This window comes from Atractosteus spatula, chromosome 12 (genome assembly GCF_055471065.1).
Source record: "Atractosteus spatula isolate fAtrSpa1 chromosome 12, fAtrSpa1.hap1, whole genome shotgun sequence".
NCBI classification, from domain to species: domain Eukaryota; kingdom Metazoa; phylum Chordata; class Actinopteri; order Semionotiformes; family Lepisosteidae; genus Atractosteus; species Atractosteus spatula.
The window spans coordinates 10,923,445-10,948,149 of record NC_142717.1 but is presented as its reverse complement, the minus strand read 5'-3'; the positions used below and the strand labels follow the sequence as shown (position 1 = coordinate 10,948,149).

At 42.4% G+C, this 24,705-nt stretch overlaps 1 protein-coding gene across 1 annotated transcript; it reads left to right on the top strand.

Moving 5' to 3' along the window:
• The first annotated feature begins 536 nt into the window (after window positions 1–536).
• On the top strand, window positions 537–23,711 carry recql4 (RecQ helicase-like 4). The gene is made up of 24 exons (XM_088929620.1): window positions 537–620; window positions 2,463–2,496; window positions 2,962–3,086; window positions 3,702–3,848; window positions 4,839–5,932; window positions 6,070–6,169; window positions 6,396–6,543; window positions 7,486–7,602; window positions 7,939–8,088; window positions 9,689–9,781; window positions 9,897–10,033; window positions 10,490–10,573; window positions 13,576–13,764; window positions 14,589–14,771; window positions 15,520–15,718; window positions 17,315–17,592; window positions 17,891–18,028; window positions 18,711–18,897; window positions 19,561–19,690; window positions 20,267–20,433; window positions 21,403–21,598; window positions 22,191–22,359; window positions 22,663–22,771; window positions 23,590–23,711. The coding sequence occupies exons 1-24, from the start codon at window positions 537–539 to the stop codon at window positions 23,709–23,711; spliced, it is 4,380 nt and encodes a 1,459-aa protein (XP_088785746.1).
• Window positions 23,712–24,705: the final 994 nt, after the last annotated feature.

The window sequence follows — 24,705 nt, the reverse complement described above, 5'->3', positions numbered from 1 at the left end:
GCAGTATTATGTATATATGTTAGGGAGGTAAGGCCAGATATTTGCATTCATTCGCGTTTTAGGCAAAACTTGGTGGACGAAGGAAAAGAAAAAAGGAAGTCTTAAAGCTTAGGCAGGCAGTAATTGGTTAGACGAAGTGACGACTATAAGGAATACACAATCTGATTGGCTGTTCTGACTAGTAGCGAGAAACGTGATTGGTAGACATTCAGAATTCACATGCAGGACGCGCTAAAATTTGGCTTTAATACTGCAGTGGAAATTGACATGAAGATTTTAGCCTTTGATGTTTAATGTTGTCCTTAGTGTAACTGGAAATGGGGAAATATTGTTGCGTTTTAGTTTAGTCAAGCGCAGCAACCTGTGACAGTTATATATGCAATTACTCGTGTGAATATTTTTCTTTCGATTTTCGGACTTTCCTTTTCCTTTGAGACAGAGTGCATTTCTTTTAAACTTAAATTGAGCAGTCGTACTTTATTTTTATTGTGGCACTTATTGTTGTGCAAATAGAGCACAGTGCATAAATAAGACGAATGGATCGTTACAATGAGTTGAAAATGTTGTTGAAAAACTGGGAGCTGACGTTCGTTCAGGAAAACAAAAGAAAGCCAAGTAAGGTACGTGCCTTATAAACTGTGCATCATTTCATTGTTAGATCTGCATTAATTAATGAGGTGAGTGATTAGATAATAACCACATAATAATGTGGACAACGTAGAGAATTATTTTGTTTTACCAGGTTACAAAAGTGGTTTCTAATGTACAGTGACTGCTCCTAAATTACTGGATCAAAAATCCATTATGTCATCCTTTTGTTTCCTGTTAAATTATTCTTAAATGATTATTATAACTCGTATTTAATTTGAGATCTTTTCCTTGAGTTTATGGCACCGTCAAGAAGAGCTAACGTTCAACTGCGAGACAAACTTCACCATGCTAATTATAATATGGATACTTCTTATTGTGCTTTAGCTTCATGTTTCTTATACAACGGTGTCCCAGAGAACAACAGTCAACTTTATAGGTGACTCTTAAAGAAGCACTATTCGTTAATTGGTTCAGTTAAGTCAGGAAGGGACAAAAGCAGTCCTTCACAGCCACAGGGTTTGTATTTATACTTCTGAATTACTTAAACGTACAAGAGCGCATGTTCGAAACAAAATTGCTCCACGTTTCTTAGAATTGATTATTTAAAGGTGAATTTTGACTCTCAAAGATCAACGTCAATCAGCCTTGTTCAGGAGAAGTATACTCTGTGAGATTGTCTGTCTCTTTCTAGGAAGGAAAGTTTTTTTTAAAAAAAGTCTCTGGGAAGCTTTTAAAAAAACTTTCTCTGACTTTGTATCATTTCACAGATTCTATAAACATTTCTACACAACATCATACAGTAACAAAAGTTGCTCAAGAAAGCAGTCATTCAGTCCGTCTTGCTTAATTACTAATAGTTGATCTCATCTAGCTTTTTCTTGAACGTTTTGGTGAAATCTGCTGCAACAACATTGCAGGGCAGTGTGCTCCACCACCCTTTGTGTGAAGAAGTACTTCTTGTTCTCAGTATAAAAACATACCCATTCATTCATTTTTTAAGTGCTTTATCCATTACAGTGTCGTGGGGAAGTCGGAGTTTATCCCTGCAAGCAATGGGCACAAGGTGGGGTACCACCTGGATGGGACACCAGTCCATTGCAGGGCACACACAGACACACACACACTCACATCAGGGTCAATTTTCCCAGTTAACCTACCAGTATGTGGGAGGAAATTGGAGTACCCAGGGGAAACCCATCCAAACACAGGGAGAACATACAGACTCCACACAGATAGCACCTCAGGTCTGGGATTGAAACTGTGCCAAGTGTTGTTCACCGTGAGGTGTGCCTCATGCATTTTTGTCAAGATCAAGCCGGCATTTAACGAGAAAGATATACGTTTTCCGTTTCGTTATTAAATTACGGGTTTGCAGTTGGCGTGGTGATTAGGGCTACTGCTTCGCCTGTCTTGGGTCCTGGGTGGGATTCAGCAGGCCTTTCTTTGTGAAGTTTGCATGGGTTTTCTCCGAGTGCTGTGATTTCCTTTCATCCTCCGAAGACATGCTGACTAGATTCATTGCTGTTTTTAAGTGCTTGTGCATGTTTTGGACTGTGGACCCTGTGATGGATTGGTGTCCCATCCAGCAGTGTTTCCTGCCTTGTACCCCATTTTTGGAAGTTTGACTTCCAAGTTGTCCCGCCCATTACTGAAAATAAGCAGCCTTCTGATCAATCTGGAGGGATTTATTTGATTAGCAGACAGCCTTATGTTGACAATATAGTTACTCTCATATTGATTTACAAAATCCAGGTGGTTTTGAAGGGCCATACCTTAGGCTCATGGAGATCTGGAATATTTGTGGGTTGTGTGCGATTCTGAAATGTTTCAGCTTTGGAATGTGGTTCTCAATGCTTGCTTCTTTGTTTCAGGATGACATAGACAGAGCATCAGAAGAGACTAAAAGTAAGTATGCTGTGAAACGCAGCAGACAATATTTGACACACGTTTGTGCAGTGTCTTGCGTACATGTGACTGAGCAAAGGATTCCTTTTCATATGTCTTCATACCCTTCCGATTTTTTATGTGTTTTTGAATTACATTTGGATCTCTCTTTATTTAGGTGTTAAATTGAGGTTGCCAATGTCTAGTATTTGCTGGAAAGTGCCTCTAAGAATGCAGTTCTTAGTTCTTAAAGAATGAGCCTCCACTTTGCCCGTTGGATTGTGGGGAAACAAGAGCAAGCTGGCCAGCCTTGTTGGTGAAGCTGCTATCGTGGTTTCTTTTCAGAAATGTCGGGATGAGAGTCTTGGATCAACCGCTAACCACCAGACGGTCTAGAAGGGTTCTCCTTGTGGCCTCCTCCCTTTAGTCTTTCTAAATGTTTTGCAGGTTGGGTTGTAATATCGTTTTGCTTTCTTTTACCTGCAGATCTGTACAGAGAATACAGGGAGCTCAAGCAAGCGAGAGAGGAGGGGATTGTGGGAAAGAGCTGTAAAGAGAATTCTGGGAATGTTGGCCAGAATCCCACCACGAAGGGCCAGTCGGGTGAAAAGGTGGGCAAAGCACACAGGCTGCCGAGGAAAAGAGACGTGCAAGAAACATTTCACCCTGCATGTTTTTTGACGTATTTGACAGTTGAGGAATATATGACCTATACATTGATCTGATATTCTCAGAAGATCTTAGCTCTTTTATTTTTCAGGAATTATGATTTGGCTGAATTGATTAACCATATGAATACAAATTCCAATTTGTCTGTACACTTTTTTTTTCCCCCAGCATCACATTGTTTTATTATTCGAGGGCTTATTGTAAAATTCAAAGTGCTTTAAAAAGCAAGTGCAGTATAAATGAGGAATCAGTGGTTGAAGTTGTGGTAAAGAGCAGAATGACAGGAATGTTTTAAACTTGCATGTAATTGAAAATGATGCAGTCTGTTTTACACCCAAATAAGGGACAAGCATAGTGAACGTTATTACTTAATGCAAGATAGGAACTGAATCTCTTGTGCATTCCTGTTAAGTACTGATTTGTCTTATGGACTTTTTCTTGCCTAAGTGGTAAAGTGTGAGAATTATGAAACATCCCAAAGCATGAAGTTATGTTTGAGCCTTATTTTGTGACAGAGCTTTTTCTGTCTCAATCTCAAACCTCTTCTATTTGAAAAGGAGATGGATTGCTGGGGATCTCACTTGAATCGCAAACACATGCCAGTGTCCACCCAGAGACTGACACCTAAGGACAGTGATGCTCTCAAGGCTTCAGCCCAGTACTTTGGGATGAAGCTGAAGTCAAACCTAGGAGCTTCTATAAAGGTAAGCTGTGGAGGTATTAATTCTTAATTCTATATTTAATTATAAATTACTAAGATTATAACTAGTCAAAACATCAGCTGTGAATTTCGATAGACCAGTGTGCTATGAGCTTTCCAATTTTGTGGGACATATCTGTTTGAGGTTGGAAGGTGGAGCAGTGCAGTGAGCCCTGCCTCTCTATAACGTTGATCAGATATTCAGTGTGGTGTCCTGCAAAGTCATGTTCGACTTGGACTGCTGCTTCAGTCCTTGAATTTTAAAAAAATGTAACATTAGCAGTAAAGAAATTGGTTGGAAAGTCGGTAGTCTGGGTTCTCTGGGGATACTTATAAAATGCTTTATTTAATTTGGATGTGTACTACTACAGTATGTTTTCTTGAAGAAATTCATATATTTCTAAAAGGTACCTTAATTTGCTGCATTTTATATTTAATGTAGCCTTTTTTTGCACAATAAAACAGTCCCCTGGACGTATTCTGGTTTATTGTTGTGTGCAGTTAAACTATTCTAACCAAAAAAATTAATTCTGCTGTATTTGTGTTTCTTTAAAAACTCTGTCTTCCAAAGGAGTTGTCTGATGGATTTTAATATCTAGATATCTGGAATTATTTTTCTTGCTGTTTGATCTTGCAGTCTCTATTAAACTAAATGTAGAACATGTATTCTACATTACACCATGGACGTTTGTGACTGCGCCAAGCATGGGAGACGTTTGATTATATGAACGTTTTTTTGGGGGGAGGTTCTGGAAACGGTTTTGTGAAGCTCTAGGTGAACCTTTTTGGATTAATAAAAGGTTTTCTGTAAAGATTTTGTGGTTTTGGTAATGTAAAACGATGAAGTGAGATGCTCCTTTTGAGTCACGTTTTTCTTAGACCATACTGTAGGTGCTTGCGTCCATGACCAGCATTAAGAGGTTATTAAATAAATATAGCTACCTTGTCAATTAAATAGATAGTTTTCTAAGTATATTTTTTCCTATAATTGCAGGACCGGCCATTTTCTTTAAAGAAGTCTTTTACCCCAAAGACAACGCCTTTAAAGTCATTGAAAGAGGGCTCTAGTCCAAGAGCTTCAATGGGCCCAGCGACTCCACAGCTCAAGCCAGCCAACACTAGCCCCAACCTCAGCACCTCAGCAGAGACCTCGGCTCACGAGGAAAGCGAAGATCTATTTGCACCTATACCAGGGTTTACACCATCCAAGATGAGCTCACCTGCAGTTCTTCCAAAAGAGAAATTTTCCAACAAAGCCCATCTCCTGCGTGAATCCATTACCAAACGACTGTCTTCAGTGGACAAGGGCTGGCTGGAGCGATGCCAGGTCTTTGATGAAGTCGAGAAAACGGAAAAGCCGGTCACGGGCAATTTGTTGTCTCCCGCTGGCGAAGGAATGTTGCCGTTGACAGAAGCCAACAGAAACATGGCTCACGCTAGTCTTTCTGGTGCAGCAGCCCAGCAGAACACCGCGCCCCTGGGGGAGACTGCTTCCAAGGAGAATCCTTTAACAGTAGAGGGAAGGGTGCAGTTCAGTAATAGGTTGTCTGCCTCGGAAATGGACACTTCAGCCCGAAGTGAATGCACTTTCACATTCAAGGATAATGTTAAAGAAAAAGAAGGTGAAACTAGACTGACGTTGAAAGAAGATTGTGGAAATGAATCTGGCTTGCCTTCTGCATGTGTTGCGACCAAGGAGAGTAAAAAAGAAGTTTCATACAAAGAATTGCGTTCTCAGGATATGTACAGCCCTGTCAAGAGTGACACAGGCCGGAGAGAGACAGAGAAAAGGAGTAGGAAGAGGCAGAGGGAACCTGGGGCCGGAGGGGAGAAGCCTGCTGAACTTCCAGAGGAAGGCACGACTAAAAAGAAGAGAAAGACAAGGAGGGAAACTTCAGACAGCCCCAAGTCCCCTCGAGTGAAGAAGAGCAACCCTAGGCCATCCCAACGGGAAGATGGAGAAAAGGAGGAAACTTCTGGCTCAGAAAGAAAGAAACAGAAACTAAAAATTCCCGCAGAGAATCTCCTGGGAGAAACTGAAGAAGAAATTCCTGTTTCTACACGGGTTCAGAACAAAGGTAGAGCAAGGTAGGGTCAGACAAAACAATTTGTCTTAACCTTGGTCTACGGACTGCCATGGCAGTGAGCTTTCCTTCATCATTTTGTAGTCTTCTCAGTCGTTTTACGCAAATTAAAGTAATACTCGCGTGTCATTGCTCCTGCAGAGCTTCATCGAATAAAGACGGCAACTTTGTGAAAATTAATCTGAAGAAAAAATCTCATGTGAAAGGCTATGCACTGAAAGGTGCCTTTCTTCGCAAACAGGTAGGCTTGACCGTTAACTGAAGAGTCGTGACTGTGATTCTCATTTGTAGGAATCGTCAGTTATTGTGAAAATGTCGGAAAATGACAAAAATGGAAGCCCGAGAAAAACAGACTGCTGTTGAGCGCCGTTAAGTCTGTCTGACTCTTACTCGACAAGCAAGTTATCAAGAGCGTTTAGACCAAAACGTTCCTTTTATAATGGCGTTTCTCTCTCTTTCTATCCCAGCTGTACATGGAGAAGTTCCAGCTGAAGGGCGAGCGCTTTGGCGGGGGAGGGGGGCGCAGAGGAAGGTGGGCCAGGGTGGGTCACAGTGGCGACAGCTGCTTCAAGTGTGGGGGCACAGGCCACTGGGCCCGGGACTGCAGGGGCCGAGGTGAGAGGGCACTGTTGAAAACACGAACGCCAACACAAACGGGGCACCGCCACGTGCCTCTCGGCTTGCGTTCGGGGCTGTGGAATAAATCGCTAGGCCACGCGCGCTGAGAATTCCTGTTGGTTCATAATTATCCATTTCAGTACTTAAATAAAACAGTTTGACTACCTTTTTTCTGAATCAAAATTAAGTAAGTTTTGGCCTGTACACTAGACTTGTGTTTTACGCTTTAGTTAGGTTCCTGACATTGTGTATATACCCAAAATCACGTACAGTAAAATCAATCGTAAGTGCATTAGTATGTGTATGTAGTTTAAAGTATTGTTAAATAGTAGTACAGCAAATACAGTACTGCGCAGTATCCAAAATAGATCAAATGTAAAAATAAAATGCAGGGAACACAGTAGGTGGATAGCTGTGTACGAATAGCCTTTTCTCTGTCTCTGATGGCTCTAATGGCACAAATCGAAGATTCATTCTTGCCATAACACCAAACTGGTAACCGTCTTCCCACCCCTTGACTCAATTTTTACCTAATTCAGGCACTTTTCATGACTTGAATTTCCCCTTGATACTGGTTTTTGGTTTACGAGCTGTACTGAGAGTGATGCTGCATGTTAGAGAAAACACCAGCGTGCTATAGCCTCTGTAACTAGTTCCCAAAATGTAGCTCAGGTGCATGCCGTGAAAGACTTAAATTAGGGAAATGTCCCGCAGGATTTGCTTTTTAATTTGGATTTTTTCTTCGCCAACCACGTATTCACAGATTCGCGTGAAAACATTTAGCGTAAAACACGAGTCTTCTGTACTTTAGTGACGAGTGCCTTTCCAATTCCGACAGCTGTGAGCTCGCATTGCACACTCTTTGAAATGGCCAAAAGAAGATCTCGTGCATCAAATTGCAAAGGTTTTCTCGATCAAATGGATGTTGTGTTCCTGTAGCTCCTGCCCCTGCTGTGGAGAATGAGTCTGCAGAAGAGGCCGACGCAGAGCCCTTCGAGTTGCCCACGCTGGAGGAGGTGGCTCGGGCCACAAGCACACTGCGCTCTGATCCCATTGGTGTGTATCCATAAGCACTGCTAGGGAACTTCCCTTGTGCTCAGCTCTCTTTTTACATTTAATGGTGTATAAAGTTAGCAAGTGAAAACTGCTTCTTTCCCAAAGGGTTACCTTGAATGAGAATATCCAGTGAATGTAAGCTCTCAGTATTATTGGATGATACATTGGAGTCTGTGCAGGACACAAATGTGCCATTTTACCGTTCATTGGACCCCGTATTTTGGTAAACATCAAGAAAAAAAGTCTCCTTCACCTGGCAATGCTGTAATCATGATGGGTACAGTGGTTTTGCAGATGGAATGGGCTTACCTGGTTCTTGTCATCTTGTCCACCCAGTGCCCTCCAGCGACGGTCAGGAGGCAGAGTCTCAGGTCAAAGAGGAAGATGACGTACTGTTGAATGTGGTCCGACCTGACTACGAGAAGCCCAGTCCCCCTCCGTCCATGGAGCCTCTCTACAGTCTCGGGGAAGATGGCAAAGTCAGAGGTGCTGGAGCTGCTTTTGTCTTTTTCTGAATTAATACTGAACGCTTGGCATGTCCTCAAGATTTTGTCTGATGCTCATTCCTGTTCTTAATCTCTCCTAATCTTTATTTTGTGAATTAAAGATGCACGTCGGTTCCAGTGTTGGCTGCCAACATGAATTGGGATTGCAGGAATTCCCAAATGAATTTCAGTGCTTTAGCTGTGCTGTACTTAAGGATGGGGGTGATATAAACCAAAATGGGAAAGTAGAAAAGTAGTAACTACAAGTCCAAGAATACATTGCACTATTTAGTAATAGCTGCTAACGTTTAATGTTTTTCATTCATAGAGAAAGACGTTTTTAGCCTTTTTTAATACAACTGCTTTTTTTTAGCCATTTTTATATCTTAATCGGAAGTTTTCTCTGATCATTTCTGTTTTGTCTGCAGTGTAGTGTGTTGAAGGGTTGCACTGTTTTGGCTAGAGATATACAGTATTGTTTTCACATACAGTACAGGTAGTGGACAAAAACATGAAAACACCTGGGTAAATGACAGAGAAGAAGGACTTTCAAAACGAGGGTTTCCGCTGAAGTGTGACCATGCATTAATTAAGCAAATAACATCCCACCATGCTTGGGGGGCCATGTATAAAATTGATGGACTGGTTGCCTGTAACTGTATCCAGCCTTGACTGCAACATGAGACCTCAGTGATTGAAAGAGGGGTGTGGCAGGTCTTTCAGTGACCGAGACGGCTCAACCTGCTGATGTTTCATGATCAATGGTTTCTAAACTGCTGAGAGCAAAGTGCTCTGAGGGAAAGAAATCATCAAAGAGTAACAGTGGATGGAAATGCATTCTCTAGGATCGTGATATCCATGCATTAATTTAACTCCAAGGCAAGAGGGGCAAGCAACTGCTGTTGAATTGACTGCAAGTTTCAACCTGGGGTGTCAGTAGCAAGTTTAATCAAAAATGAACTCCTCAGGGTGAGATACTATAGTTGGGTTGTCGTGTACACCTGGCAATTTATATTTGCGATTCCAGTGGTGCAAAGAAAGGACTATTCTAAAGAATGGACGGGGAATGAACTATAAAGTAGTGGAGAAATTTAGCATGAATTGTCATATTTATGTCATATGAGCTGTCCTTCACTTGTTCTTGACAGACAAGTACATATGTGGCACCTCCCTAAAGAACTCGCACTTGAGCTCTGTGGTGGTTTTGTGATGTTATGTAGCCCATTTTCCTGGCATGGTTCAGGATAATTTATTCCATTCAACGGCCAGATCTGCACTACTCACTATTTAATGGTACTGAGTGATCATCTTCACCACATGCTGCAGTATTTGAGTTTTCTCCTGCTGGGAGGAGATGACAGTGCTCCCCTCGGCAGAGCACGTGTGGCCACCAAATGCTCTGACGAGCATGACTTTGACGTTATCCATCTTTTGTGGCCTTTAATTCATGGGATATTCTGAGCTGATTGACTTTCTCCTGAAGAATGATGCCACATTCCCGCTGTCTATACCGTGCATAAGGTTGTAATGGCCGCCCATGGTTGCATTGGTATGATTATGATTAAATACATGCTTCTTCTCTAATTACCTTGTTTTTTTAGATTTGCCTGAAGAGGTTTATGAAGCTCTCAGAGACTTTGGTTACAAATCCTTCAGACCTGGACAGGAAGTGGCTATCATGAGAATCCTCTCAGGTAGGAAAAGACATAAAGTGTAAATATGAATTACTGATGATATAATCTAAAAGGTTTCTCTTGGAGAACTGGGGAAAAATGTTAAGAAGCTTTGACAGTGTTTTTGTACATGCAGGTTTGTCTACCTTAGTGGTGCTCTCCACTGGTATGGGGAAATCTCTGTGCTACCAGCTCCCAGCCTACCTCTATGCCAAAAGGTCAAAGAGTATTGCCTTGGTTGTGTCACCTTTAGTGTCCCTGATGGATGATCAGGTAGCAGTGCCTTCCTTTTTGTAAATTTTGTGTTGTTCTGTATTCATATGATTATTTAGATGTTTATGCACACAAACATGTCAATCTAGAGTTAAATCACTACCCACCAATTAAAATGTCCAAATGTAAAATGTTTGTTTCTAGTGAAATGCAACAGTGTTATGTAATACCGTTTATGTAATAGATTATTATATAATATAATAAATTATGTATTACATTATGTAATATGATACCATTATTTATTTGTTAAAGTGTTTTTTTATATAATAACACCACTGGGTTTAAGTTGCATTTTGTGTTATAAGACGGTTATTGTCTTTCTTAGCCGAACTTTATCCTGAAAGTGAAAGCAAACCTTAAAATAAGAATAACACACATTTAAAAACATTGTTACTTAAGTACTAGGGAAGTATTACATGTTCTTTCTTGCGTGTGACTTTTTTTCTTTCTCCCCAGTTATCTGGACTTCCTCCAAAGCTCAAGGCTGTCTGTATCCATTCTAACATGACACAGAAACAGAGGGAGGCGGCTATCGAAAAGGTTGAAAGTTTTTCTTTCTTGTTTGAATGCGTTGACAGTGGAAAAACACTGTAGTGGTCTGAGTCTTGTATTAAAGCTAAACTTAAGTCCAGCTTGGGTATCCCATTTAACTTTGTAAGTTTGTCAATGTTAATTTCACTGAAAAAGGCATGAACAACTAATCTAGGTGATTAGTTAGTTTAATTTTTCTAACATTTATTATTCCGCAGTTTAGGATAGCTTCTGACTGCATGTATTATGAACCCTGAAAAGGCTCCTCTTTTCATTTGTGAATTTCTGTGTCAGATAGCAGTTACTGTAGTCAATATTCTGATTTGTTTCTACAGAGTAAACATTTCAATTGCACTGTGAAATGTCTAATGCTGTAGGAGAAGGATGTGCAGATATATTGCTGACCGTTAGAGACTAGCACGACATGGTGATGTGGGAGGAAATGAAAAGGTGTTTATTGTAGGCAGGAAGGGAGACAACATTTAAGCAGCTCTAGAGAGACAGCACAGTGTTCCAAAAACTACAAGTCTTAAACACTTTGCTGCATCAGATATAAACTACATTTAATGCTTACCAATGGTGTTTAAACTTGTGGTCGGCAGTCTGCGTGACATGTGGAGTATTCTGGAGAAGCTCCAGTAGCCAGGCTACATCTGTAGTAATACATCCCAAAATCCAGGTCCTGCTTGAAAAAGTTAACACACTGGAGAGGGACATCAAAGGGTTCCAGGAGACTGAAGAAGTGACAAAACCAGCAGGGCAGTGGGAAGTGTTTACCCTGGACTGTCAGAGAAACAATACAGAGAAACTAACTTGGAGAATTTGGTTCCAGAGGGTGAAAAGAAAGAACTTCCGCCAGTCCATCCAAGCAGTACCACCCGGATTTGGAACACCGAACAAATGTGACTCATTCCAAGACTTGGAATCAGATGCGAGAGGCCCAGACCAGGAAACCTCAAACACTAGACTGCAACCGGAGCTGGTGCTACTAAGAATCCAAAAAGAGAAGTTTTGCTTATTGGGGAAACTTCATTAATGGGAACACTGCGATAGAGATTTACACCGGAGCCCCTGAGACGGCAACTGTTTGCTGTCTTCTTGGAGTTAAGGTGGCTGATATAATCCAGCAGCTCTGTCCCTCCTGAACAAATGTATCCAACTTGGCAACAAATTGAAGAATGGGACTGAATTAGTGGTTTTCCTAGGAAGCTTACCAACACCAGATGAAGGTGAACAACAACAAAATAAACTACACTTAATCTGTCCACACATCACATGAATGATAACATGGTGTGCAGCAGAAGGCTTCAGCTTTCCTCACCACTGGAGAATTCTTTCCATTGCAAAGAATATCTGTACAGATGTGCTGGATTACACCTCAATGGGTTGGGCACAAGGAAAAGCAAAGAAATCCAAGAACATTTCAACTGGAATAGAGCAGGCAAAGAAAATGTCAGAGTTATTTCGGGAGTACACAAAAGGAGAACCAAAGGGAAGAGCAACAAGAGCCCAGGGGAGTAAGCGTTCAGTTGTGATATTATTGGAATCACACACACAGACATGTCTCTAACCAAAGCAGTGGGGATGAATGTAACATTAGTGGACACACTCTAGAATTCCAGATTTCAGAGTGATAAGAAAGAAAAGGGGGAGAAGTAGCACTATATATCAAAAAGAGTCTTACGGCTCGGGAACTAAAATTCAAAGGAGTCGGGAGTCTGAATATATGGGTTAGACTTGACCGAACCATTCTAAAGGTACAGTGGTAAGAGTATGCCATAGATCAACTATAATTGACATCGGCATTGGTGAACGCTGTATAATGAATTTATTTGCACAAGAAGTCAGCTTTATGGAAGACTTCAACTTTCCCCACATAGACCAGGAAAAAAAAAACAATAGGAATGCAAGAAGCAAAAACTGAAATGTTAGTTAATGATCAAGACGGAGCGAAGCAAACAGAAGTGGTAGTACGAATAGGGAATGGTAACCGTGACGTGGTGTGCTTTGAAGCATACATTGTTATGTTAATGTAATACACGGAAGTGGGTCTCGGAGCACAGTCCAGGAGTGTTAAGAACCCTGCTGCTGGACGGACAGGTGGAGTTGCGAAGCCTGCAAACCACGCACAACAGCCCAGAGCACTGAGGAAACCGACGTATGACGTAAACCATATTTGGGACAAAAATAAAAAGCTTATAGATGATGACGGGGGGAATACCTTATATGCTAAATGACTATTTCATCAGGTGTTCACTACGGAAGAAGTCATCAACCTGTCTCAGAATGTGACTTTGTGAATGCGTCTTTAAAGTAATTTTTGAAAGTGTTAGTATTGAAGATCCAGAAGTGTTTTGGGTACTAGAAACACTCAAGATCAATCAATCCCCAGGGATTTGTAGTAGTTTATCAGGTTTACTCAATGAAACAAGATGTTAACAAGATTTAGACAAGATAGATAAACACAAAATGGAAAATGGTGAGCAAAAAGAAGCTGTTAACACTGACACATCATTTACATGTTCTAGACCTACTAGATATTTTCTAGATGTGGATCTTCTGGATGTGGAAAGCAGTAAAAGCAAATAACGTTAGTATATAAACTGTAGAATTTAAGTTGAAGGATATGAGACTGAAATCGCTCTCTAGGACTTGAAGGACCATCCTACATGACAGACCGAAACCTTTTTAGCTTTGAACAGCGATGACTACAGGAGGACTCTGTGTAGGCAAAATCATCAAAGAAGCGAATTTCTTCAAAATCAACAGTGGAACACAATCTTGAGGACAAAAATGAATACTATGTAAAAGTCACATTTAAAACTGAGTTCAGGAGTTTGTTTACATACAGGGTTGTGGGAGCATGGAACATGCTACCCTGCCATGGTGTTGAAGCTGCTTACCCTGGCTTCTTTCAAGAAACGGCAAGATGAGATTCTTGGATCTGTAAGCTGCAAACTGCCAAACAGGCTAGACGTGTTGAACAGCCTGTTCTTGTGTTGCTGTTCCAGGTGAAAGACGGCCAGGTCCATGTCCTGCTGCTCTCTCCTGAGGCCTTGGTTGGGGGGGGTCACGGAGGGTCAGGCTGCTTGCCTCCGGCTGACCAGCTTCCCCCGGTGGCCTTTGCGTGCATCGACGAAGCCCACTGTGTGTCCGAGTGGTCCCACAACTTCCGACCTTGTTACCTGAGGCTGTGCAAGGTGAGCTTAGTGCTGGGCTCATCATTGACAAAGTTCGGTTGAATTGGACTGGGCTAAGCCAAGAGTCTTTGGTTGTTTTTCTTCCAGGGATCCCTACTTTTTTTAATATTCCACTTCCATGTCAATTAAAAGTATAGCTGAAAACAAAATGTAAGAATACATTTGGTGGAAATTAAGTTTACACTAATCATTTTTCTGGGCACTCCACTCAAAGTGATTTACAGGTAATGGGGACTCCCCTCCACCACCAACATCGATGTGTAGCACCCACCTACACCAAAGTGCACGTGTACAGTACGCTCACCCCACACCAACTATCAGTGGGAGGAGAACAGAGTGATGAAGCCAGTTCAGAGATGGGGATTATTATATTAGGAGACCATGATTTGTAAAGGTCAGGGGAAAATCTGTCCAAGACACCGGGCTTAACACCCCTACTCTTTCCTGGAAACACCCTGGGATTTTTAATGACCACGTCATTAAGAGTCAGGACCTGGGTTTTACATCTTATCTTGAAGGGTGGCGTCTTTTTTAAAGTGTTTCGCGGTCACTTTGTAATTAATCATATGTTTCAGCTTTTGGTTTGGTCTTTTACAATCAGATTGGATTTTTTTCAAAGTATTTTTTCCTGGTGTAAGTTATGCCCCTAACGGTATGTTTGTTCCCCAGATAATTATGGACAGAAAGAATGAAAGAAATGATGTATCTTTATGTTGTCTCTTAAAAAAAAATTATGATAGCCAGGTTTCATCTTGTGACAATACCACCATCGTCAACCTTCTTTCACCTTCAGCTGCAGAGTCATGGCTGTGGTTCTTTTGCAGGTCCTCCGAGATCGGCTTGGGGTGCGTTGTCTTCTGGGGCTGACGGCCACTGCCACGCTCGCCACAGCCCTGGACATAGCCCACCACCTAGACATCAGGGACAGAGAGGGCATTGCAGTCCGGTCCGCTGCTGTCCCACCCAATCTGCAGCTCTCCGTGTCAATGGACAGGGACAAGGATCAGGTGTGTCACCCTCACTGGGTCCCGGGGCATGAGCCGAGAGAACTTCCACACCCTGAATTGAGAAGAAGAATGTCTGAATTCTGAATAACGGATGTCTGTGTGCGCCGACATGGTGGTACCATTTCTGCCTCGCAGCGCTAGCACTCTGGGTTCAATTCCTAGGGTGCTATCTGCGTTTAATTTGTATGTTCTCCCTGTGTTCATGTGGTTTTCCTCTGGGTGCTCCGGGTTTCTCCCACAGTCTAGAGACATACTTGTAATTTAATTGACTTCTGGGAAACTTGCCCCTGGTGTGAGTGGGCTCATGTCTGTATCTGCCCTGTGATATACTGGCATCCCATCCAGAGTGTATCCCTGGTGCGAGTGTGTGCACATTTGTGTGTGTGTGCCCTGTGATATACTGGCATCCTACCCAGGGTGTCACCCTGGCTTGTGCCCGTTGCTTGCTGGGTTAGGCTTCAGCTCCCCAGCGACCCTGAATTGGATAAAATGATTAGAAAATGGATGGATGGAATGTCTTTGTTTTCAGGTAGAAACATACAGGAACACTAAAGATGCTTTCTTGTCGTCTTTAAGAAAGCTGGCTCTGTAAAGTTTTGTAAAGTTTCACGCACAAGAGTGACTCTGAAAGGTGAACAGTGTCAATTGAGAAATAACCTACGTGGAAAAGGCTGTTGTACTTGAAAAAGACGCTCTCACAATTGTGTGCGATAGTGTGGTAGAAGTTCACCTTTTTGCCCTCTCCCAGTCGCTGGTGTCCTTGCTGAAAGGGGAGCGGTTTGGGTCCCTGGACTCTGTTATTGTCTACTGCACCCGGCGAGAGGAGACCACCAGAATCTCTGCTCTGCTGCGCACCTGCTTGCAGGGGGTGATGCTGAGAGAGTCGTCCAGACCGCTCAGTGGGGAGACGGAGGAGGACACACCAGGGAAAAGGAAGAAAGCTCTCGGTATGCTTCTGTATTAGGTGATGTATTTACCCAAAGGGCTGTGGGAGTATGGAACAAACTACCATTTTCTCAAGAAATGTCTAGAGGAGACTCTTGGATCCATTAACTACTAACTACCAGATGGGCTAGATGGCCTCATTTGTAACCATTCATCCAGTATGTTTCTTATATTCTTAAATGCAATTTAACTGAACATGAAATGTGCTTGAAATGGAATGGTTTCTTCTGAAGTACGGAGCCCCATTTTAAAAAAAACAAACTTTTCCTTGTCTTCATAACACAATATCAGTTGTTGCAATCACCAGGAGTAGCTCTTTTGGCTCTCTGGCTTCAAGTTTCGTTGTAGTTGTGGTAAGAATGTGGTAAAATTAAAATGAAGAGCAGTAGCTCGGGTATGGTTTGAAGATACTCGTGTGACTTGCAAAGTTTAATTCTGTTTGTGGATACTAGCACATTTTGGGTGATTCTTTCACTTATGCTACTTTTTTTAGGCTTCTGCAATCTGCTAGCACAGAGGATTGCCAGTATGTCATTTTGGCAAAGGGTTATGCCACTGGGGGTAGTTTGTGTGTGAGTTTTTCCCAACTTTATGGTGGATATATGTCATGCAGATTCTTTTGGTTTTCATCATGGACTCCTTATAAACAGTACTTCTTTCTTTGCAATAAAGGCATCAAGTCTCATCCTTCTATTCATCTCCTGACACTCCTGGTATTCCCCTGGGGGGGTGAGGTTGCCTGTACAGTACACCCAATGGATAATCTGTTTGATGCAGAATAAGCAATTGGTCTTTTCTGTTTATAGCTTTCAATTACAGGCTTCATATACTGTATACCCCTGGAAGTGATTACTGTTTTAAATAGGGAGTTGAGTGGTACAGATAAGGTAAATTCCTGGGGCAATACAAATTCTCTATCATTGAAAATTAAGTCTGTATTTCACCCTTTGTATAGACTTATCTTTTGGTGATAAGTCTAGTCCCTGAATACACTTTGGAGGATCCTTTGGGTACATTTTTACATGTTTTAGGTGTGTCTACAGATAGCATTCTAGAAACTTGTTTCTTCTGATTTGTCTGTTATTCTAAATGGGGACATTTCTGGTTTCCATTTTGTCCCAAACAACTGGGCCTCTGGTGGCAGAAACAAATTTAGCTGCCTGATTTGACTGCATCTGAAAAATTATTGGTTCTGCATTGGGAGACTGGTATTCCTTCTGCTGGCATTACTGGATCCTGACTTATCCTGATGACATTTTTAAGGAACATGTAAAAACTTGGTATCAGTGAGGAGCTGTGTCATGCAAACCTCAACTGTGACAGCCATGTTGCTTGAGGGTTCCTACAACGGGGGTTGTAGCTGTTTGCCTGTAGGTTTAGGGCTCTAATGTGGAAACTTTTTATTTTTATATTTTATCTGGGAGAATGAAAATACATATTAATTCTGGCCTCTTCTGCTTCTGTGGCCTGGCTTGAACAAGGACAACAGAATAGCCTATGGAAGCTGCTTTTTTACGAATGCAGGGAAATTCAAAATAAAAAAGGGCTTTCTGACGCTAGCCTTTGCGATCCATTTTCTCACCTTCTCTATTCCACAGCCAAGAAAAAGATCCGCAAGCCCTTGAAGTGGATAGCGGAGTCCTACCATGCTGGCTTGTCGGCCGCTCAGCGCCGTAGGGTGCAGAACAACTTCATGTGCGGGGAGCTGCGGATCGTTGTTGCGACAGTGGCCTTCGGCATGGGCCTGGATAAGTCAGACGTCCGGGGAATTATCCATTATAACATGCCCAAGAGCTTTGAGAGCTATGTGCAGGAGATCGGCAGAGCTGGGAGGGATGGAGAGCCAGCGCACTGCCATTTATTTCTGGATCCAGAGGTACGTTAAAGACTATCATGGCAGTCTGGGAAAAACCTGAATGGCAGTAGTGGGCTTTTCCTTATGGCTTTTCCCAAATGACCACAACAGTGTTTGCACTGCTTTGTCAGGTGTTCAGCGTGTTAGTTCACGCATGTAGCAAACGTTTCTTTCTGACATGTTCTTTGACCACGAAACAAGGCCATGTAGGTAAGTGTCATAACATTACAGTGTGTATAAAATTAGCAGGTTTGAGTAAGGAGTATACTTCAGTAAGCGCTGGACCTACGGTAAATCCTGTAACTCCTTCTCCCTGCAGGGCGGAGACCTCCATGAGCTTCGCAGACACATCTATGCTGACACAGTTGACTACTTTACAGTCAAGAAACTCGTCCAGAAAGCCTTTCCTCCCTGCAAGTGCAGACAGATCCACCAGAAGCAGCTGAGCATGATGCAGGTAACATCAAGACAGGCCTTGCCCTCTGTATTTAACATCGTCTTGATGTTTTGCATACGGTTCTCTGTTTTAAAAAAAAAGCTTTTCCAGTTTTCTGCTATGTAGTCTTTATACTCTGACTTATCATCCTGTCAGAGTTTTTATTACCGCTTTTGCTTACCCATTGAATGAACTCACTTGTTTGGTTATGGGTAAAAACTAAATATAGGCATAACAAGTAGTACCAATTTTCTAGTTAGTAAGAAGTGTGGAGAACAGTCAGCATGGTGGTACAGTGGCTACCTCGCAGTGCTGGGGCCCTGGGTTCAATTCCTGTTGTGCTGTCTGTGTGGGTTTCCTTCCAAGAGCTCCAGCTTCCTTCACAGTCCAGCTGCATACTGGTAGATTAAGTGGCTTCTGGGAGAAGTGGCCCTGGTGTGTGTGGGCGGTGTCTGTTCTGCGATGGAGTGGCGTGTGTCCCGTCAAGGTGTATCCTAACTGGGGCCCGTTGCTTGCCGGAATAGGCTCCGGCTCCCCCCTGCAAGACGGGATTAGCAAACGGATGGATGGAATTATGCAGGCAAAATTGAACCCTTGTTTTTAGGATGTTATTTTTTACATTTGCCACCTTAGCGTCATGGGTGGTCCAAGAGAGAAATCCCGGTCCTCAGAAGCCTCATGGAAGAGTGTGTTGTGATTTCAGGCTGGAGAGGTGGATGACCAGGAGATGCTGGAACTGGCAGATCCCCCCGTTGATGCAAGTCCCGAGCAAGAGGAGCAGAAGCCAGAGACGAACGAGGACGGCAGTCCCGTGTCCCGAGTGTGCCTCACACACGAACGGGCCATTCCTATCCAAGAAACGGTGGAGACGCTTGACATCACGGAGGAAGGTGGGAAGTTTGCTCTGAAAAACTAATGAAACTCCAGTCTATTGTGACCATGTATGGATTGTTTATTAACCTGGAATTCCTTGTTAATGTTGTGAAGTTTATTTTTGGGCAGCACTTCGACCCTGGGCTTAATTCCTGGGGTGCTATCTGCATGGGGTTTGTATATTATCCCTGGGTTTGTATGAATTTGCATCTGCAGTGCAATAACATTGTACATAAATTGAGAAAATTGGCTCTGGTGTGATCGTGTGCGTGTTTGTTGCTGTGTCTATTTGCCCTGTGATGGACTGGCACCCCCTCCAGGGTGTATCCCACCTTGCTTTCGTTGCTTGCCAGGATTGGCTCTTGCTCCTCTCTATCCCCGTATTGAATAAAGTGGTTAGAAAAGGGATGGACGGAAGTTTATTTTGGATTCTTGAAGGCTTCAGTCCTGGCTTTGTAGTTCTGCAAGTTCAAGGACGACACAATCCTCTATAACAGTCACCAACAAGTTCTGAGTACATAAGATGCGTTTGCTAGTTTTCTCCTGAACGGTTTACCTGGTTTTAAAATAGAGGCGTACAGATTGTGTTAAATATAGAAATATAGGTATTTAACGGATACCGGTGAGGTTTTCTAAAGACTAAGACAGAAGGATTTTCATGTGTGTGTGTCTCCCCTCAGGTATAGAGACTATGCTGTGTTACCTGGAGCTGCATCCCCAGCAGTGGGTTGAGCTGCTGCACCCCACTCTTTCCAGCTGCCGCCTGGTCTGCTATGGTGGGCCCCAGCAGCTCAGGAAGCTCACCAAAATGTGAGAGAATCTCATTCATCTGAGTTGTCCTAGGACGGTGCCATGATAAATGATCTACACAATGGGCCTGCAGAAAATGCTGAATGGACAATTGACTGGGCTTTATTACTACACAGAACAATTAGAGTGGTCTTTAGAGTGCACTCTGGCATTCTGTAGACTTCCCATGACACTATTCAGTGCTTGACTTGTTTGATTAAACAAGGTGTATGTGCAATACAGTAATTACCATGCAGAATATGTAAACGTGCACAGTAAGATTGCGATATTAAGATTTTCCTTCTTCCTTAACCCAAGTTTGCTTTATATAATTTTATTGGTATTTGAACTTTGAATCTACTGTGCTTTCGTTTACTTGTTTTTGTCCCTTTTCTTCTTCTCAAGTTATGATTTTTCTTTTATCTCTAGGGAAGAAAAATAAAACTCTGATTTATGTTGTGGTTTTTATTTATTAAAAAAGAGCTCAGAGTTTTCACCCTCAACAAAATCCTGTGAATGTTCAGTTGTCCTAGGAACATTCAGTGCGCAGTACCGTCGCTTGCCAGGTGGGGTCACCTCTGGGTGTTGTGTTCTCAGCTGCCCGCCTGTAGCTGTGGCCCTGGCGCGGATGCGGCTGTCAGGAGTCCGTGTGGAGCACTGCAGCTCGGTGGAGTTCGATGTCGTGGAGCTGGCTGACACCATGGGCTGGGAGCTCGTCCCCGTGAAGAGAGGGCTGAGGCAGCTCCAGTGGAGCATGCAGAGCGGTACAGACTCCTTCTGTCTTTTTTATTTGGGCTGCTCCCACTCTCGAGCCTTTCTTTTCACTACAGAAAGCTCATTTTTGGGACACAACTGTTAAAATGTTAATTGTTACTGTCAGGACCAAGTCGTCCTTTAAGGAAATGGGCACTCTTTTATAGTACAAGCTACTTGTGCACAAGGGAAATCAATATAATAATTGAAAATTGTTCAGACAGCATATTGGTTTTGATACACAGTGGGCTTTTTGAAAACGGAACAGAGAGATTTTCACTACATCTCCTAAACAGTTCAAGACCTAAAATAAAGATGGGACACTTTCCTTCTAAACAGCAATTTCATGATCCTTGGAGAAAACAAGGAGAACATTTGTTAAGAGAAGGACTGGAGTGCTGAAAGCCAAGTTAGGACATTTTTAGCCGACCTAGCACTAGGGGCCATTAAAGACTTCTAATCACTGTAAATAGACACACCGGGCAAATATGAACTGGATTAATTTGTGAATGTGAATGAAAGACACGTTTTCACATGGATGGTTGGGTACATAAAGGGTTTTACTGTTAGTTGGTTTTTAGAAGCAACTTTATTGGACACTGTAGAATAGTTGGGTAACTTGTGTATGGTAATTTGAGAGTTGTATAGCTGCTGTTTGGATGAAATAAAGACTACTTTCTCTGTACTTCTTTACATCATTGTGAGTTTTAAAGTGTTGGGCCCCATAAGCCACCTGGTTTGTGTTGGGGCCTGTCGCTTGGAGTAGCAGGAAATCGGCAGAGGTCAGCCTGGACGAGAGGTGAAATCCAGTATGCAACTCAGTTCCATTACAGACAATACATATTGTTTTGTTACATACCCTATCGCTGTGTAACAAAATAGCTTCAAAATCCTGGTCAAAAACTCAGCAGGTGACAACTGCTTATGTCCTCTGAATATAAAGAGATTCACCTTTATGCTTTTATTTCTTCTTTGTCCAGGCTTTCATGGATCCAGTGGCACAGGAAGGAGTGGGGTTCTGGTGGAGTTCTCGAATCTTTCCTTCCACTTCCGTTCCTATGGTGACCTGACTCCCGAGGAGCTGGATGGGGTGTGTGAGTTCCTGCATCGGCGAGTGCTGGCTCAGGAGAGAACGCAGCTCTACCAGCTGAAAGCCTGTTTCAAAGCCTTCCGCAGGTAAGAGCAACAGAAAAGCAGGACCGATGGGCTTTACACAACGATACTGACAGATGACTTTCTCTTTGTGTGTAGTGTCGGACGGTGTGATAAAACCGGAGCACCCGGTGAAAACCCACACAAACACATACTAACTGCACACACATAGCACCCCAGCTCAGGAATTGAACCCAGGACCCCAACACTGCAAGGCAGCAAAGCTAACCACTGTGCTCCCTGAAAATAGACGTGAAGCTTAAAAATACACAATAGGATGCAGACCCAGAAGTTTTCAGTATGGATTACAGCATTGACTCCCAATGGGCAAACTCTCCCAGTGTAAATTAGCCATTAATTTACTTGAAGTGCACTTAGACTGTTAAAGTAAGAGAGCAGGGAAGGCTTCTTGGAAGGCTTTAAAGCTGCTTGCAAATTTGTAGTTAATCGGTTTTGTTTTAATTATTAATTTAATACACACAGTCATTTCCTGTACTTACATGCATGTATTTATGTGTTTAGGATATAGGTCCACTCAAAAAAGCCTTTAAAGGAAACCCTAGAAATTGGTCAGCCTGAACAAGATTTTTTGTTTTAATTTCTTCCATTCTCCCAGCGTCGCGTATCGAAACTGCAGCTTCTGCACCGATGAGATGGACGAGGAAAGGAGCCTCAAGTTGAAGAAGCTGCTAAGGGACTATTTTGATGAGAAGATGGATTTAGACCTGAGCAAAAAATATGAGGAAGATAAAGAGAAAGAAGACGAGGAGCTGAGTGAATCCAAGGTTTGATTTGTGTGTCTCAGCTGAAGCTTTCTACTCTGTGATAAGTGCACATAAATTGTATTTTCTAAGATATTATTTTCTAAATACACTGCATATACACCACCATCTTACTAAAAAGACCTGTATATAACAATGATATGTGGCAAAAGACTGAGAGAGCCCTCTTAAAACTACCTCCTAGCTTGTATTTCATTCTCTGGACATTTTGCATTTAAAAGTATGCATAGTTGCTAACTGTTCCATTGTTGAAGAAACGTTGAGGAGAGAATAAAACATATTCTTAAACGGAGTCTATAATTTCAGCTCAAAGACTGGGAAGATCAGATTCGAGCCGATATCCGAAGCTTCCTTTCCTGCCACAGTGATGAGAAGTTCTCTGGAAGAGCTGTTGCCCGGGTTTTTCATGGAATTGGTGAGCGGGCAAAAATACTTTGGTTTGACTTTATCTTTAAGTATTTGAATGGAGGTGTTATTATTTTTTTTTTAATAGGGTGGCGCAGTGGTTAGCATTGCTGCCTTGCAGAGCTGGGGCCCTGGGTTCAATTCCGGACCTGGGGTGCTCTCTGTGTGGAGTCTGTCTGTTTTCCCCATATTCAAGTAGGTTCCCTCTGGATGCTCCAGTTTCCTCTCTCAGTCCAAAAACATACTGGAAGGTTAATTGGCTTCTGGGAAAATTAGCCCTGGTGTGAGTGTGACCATGTTTGTGTCTGTGTGTGCCCTGTGATGGACTGTTTAGGCTGTCCATCAGATGGTTCTCGCTCTGGCATCCCTGCAACGCCGAATTGGAAGAAGAGTTTAAAACATGGATGGAAACTTCTGTCATTTTTCTGAAACCTTTTAATCATAGCAGTTGGGATTTATGGAATATTTTTGGGTAAATACAGAGTTGTAAACTTTAAAGGAAACAGCCATTCTGGCAGAATACGATTAAGATGTAAAGATCGTAGGTAGTGGAACGGGTAAAGGTTTATTCCATGTTGAAAAGAAAAGAAACGCATTGTTTCGGCTGCGGAGCCTTTTTCAGGTGGCTCCTACAGTACTTTGTCACCTGAAGAGAGCTCACAGCTGAAACGATTTTCTTTTCCTCACCTTTTGCACGGAATGAAGCTTTACCTGTTTCTTTGCAGCCTATGGATGCCAACACGGCTACAAACTCAAACTTGTCAAGTAATTATTTACAACCTGTTCTTTGTTTTTTTTTTTACTTCCCTCTTCAAATTCAATCTGCAGGAAGCCCCTGTTACCCAGCTCAGACATTTGGCAAGGACAGAAGATTCTGGAGGAAATACCTTCACTTTGATTTCAATGAAATCATCCGCATGGCAACTCAAGAAATAATACGAACAAAGTAAAAGTAACTAGACTCTTTTTAAAAGAGACATTAAAGTGAGCATGTACCAACTTGTGATACTGTAATAATTAATTTACATGTGCTCAAGGGACTTCCTGGCTCATTTTAACATTTCAGCATTTCCCAGCTGAGAAGTATATTTGTGTTTGCATTTCACAGTTGTTATATTATTGTTTTCTTGTCATTATGCAAGTATTAAATTATTTTTCTAACATAAAATTTGGGATACAGTGCATTTTCTTGCAAACGGCTTCCCATCTCGAATCAGGTGAGGTCTCATCTTCACTAGATGTCACGAGTCACACTGATAACCCTGTGAAATGTACACGGACAGAGTTGATTAGCAGGCAGGAGCTGGGTGGCTAGCTCAGTCCTCACTTCTCCTTTTCCATAGACATTGCGATGCACCTCTGGCTCTTGACCCATCTTCTCCCTCAGCCTCTTCCTTGCTGTCCCTGACATTCTGAGAAACCTCTGAGCCCTCCGTACCAACTGGTGTGAGGAACCAGGACTCCCCACCCTTACGTCTCGCGCTTATCCACCAAAAGCTGGAGCTTTCTGAGCTTCTCCTGTGCCACCCCTAACCTTTCTTCCTGGGATACTGGTGATTCCCCAATCACCTGAAACTGGATGCCTGTCAGCCAGGTTACTACAGTACGTCTGGCCTCACCTCCCAGGTTGAAGTACATCCTCAGAGACTTCTGTTCTCCTCTCCACTTTCTTTCAACCTGGGATGAACAAATTCCCATTCCATCTCCTTTTTGGAACACACTGCATAACAACATATCTAATTATCGGTTTTAATTTAACATTGACAGGGGATTAATAGCAGACTCACTGGCCTTTTATATGTAAAAATCAGAAATTTGCAAAAAGGTTGCCCAACGTTAATTTGCACTAGTCTTGTTTTACACCTTTTCATAAGATAGGGTGATCAATAGCTGCAATCTAGCTGTCTTTGTAAATCACTGAGTTTCTAAATACTTTCTAATGTT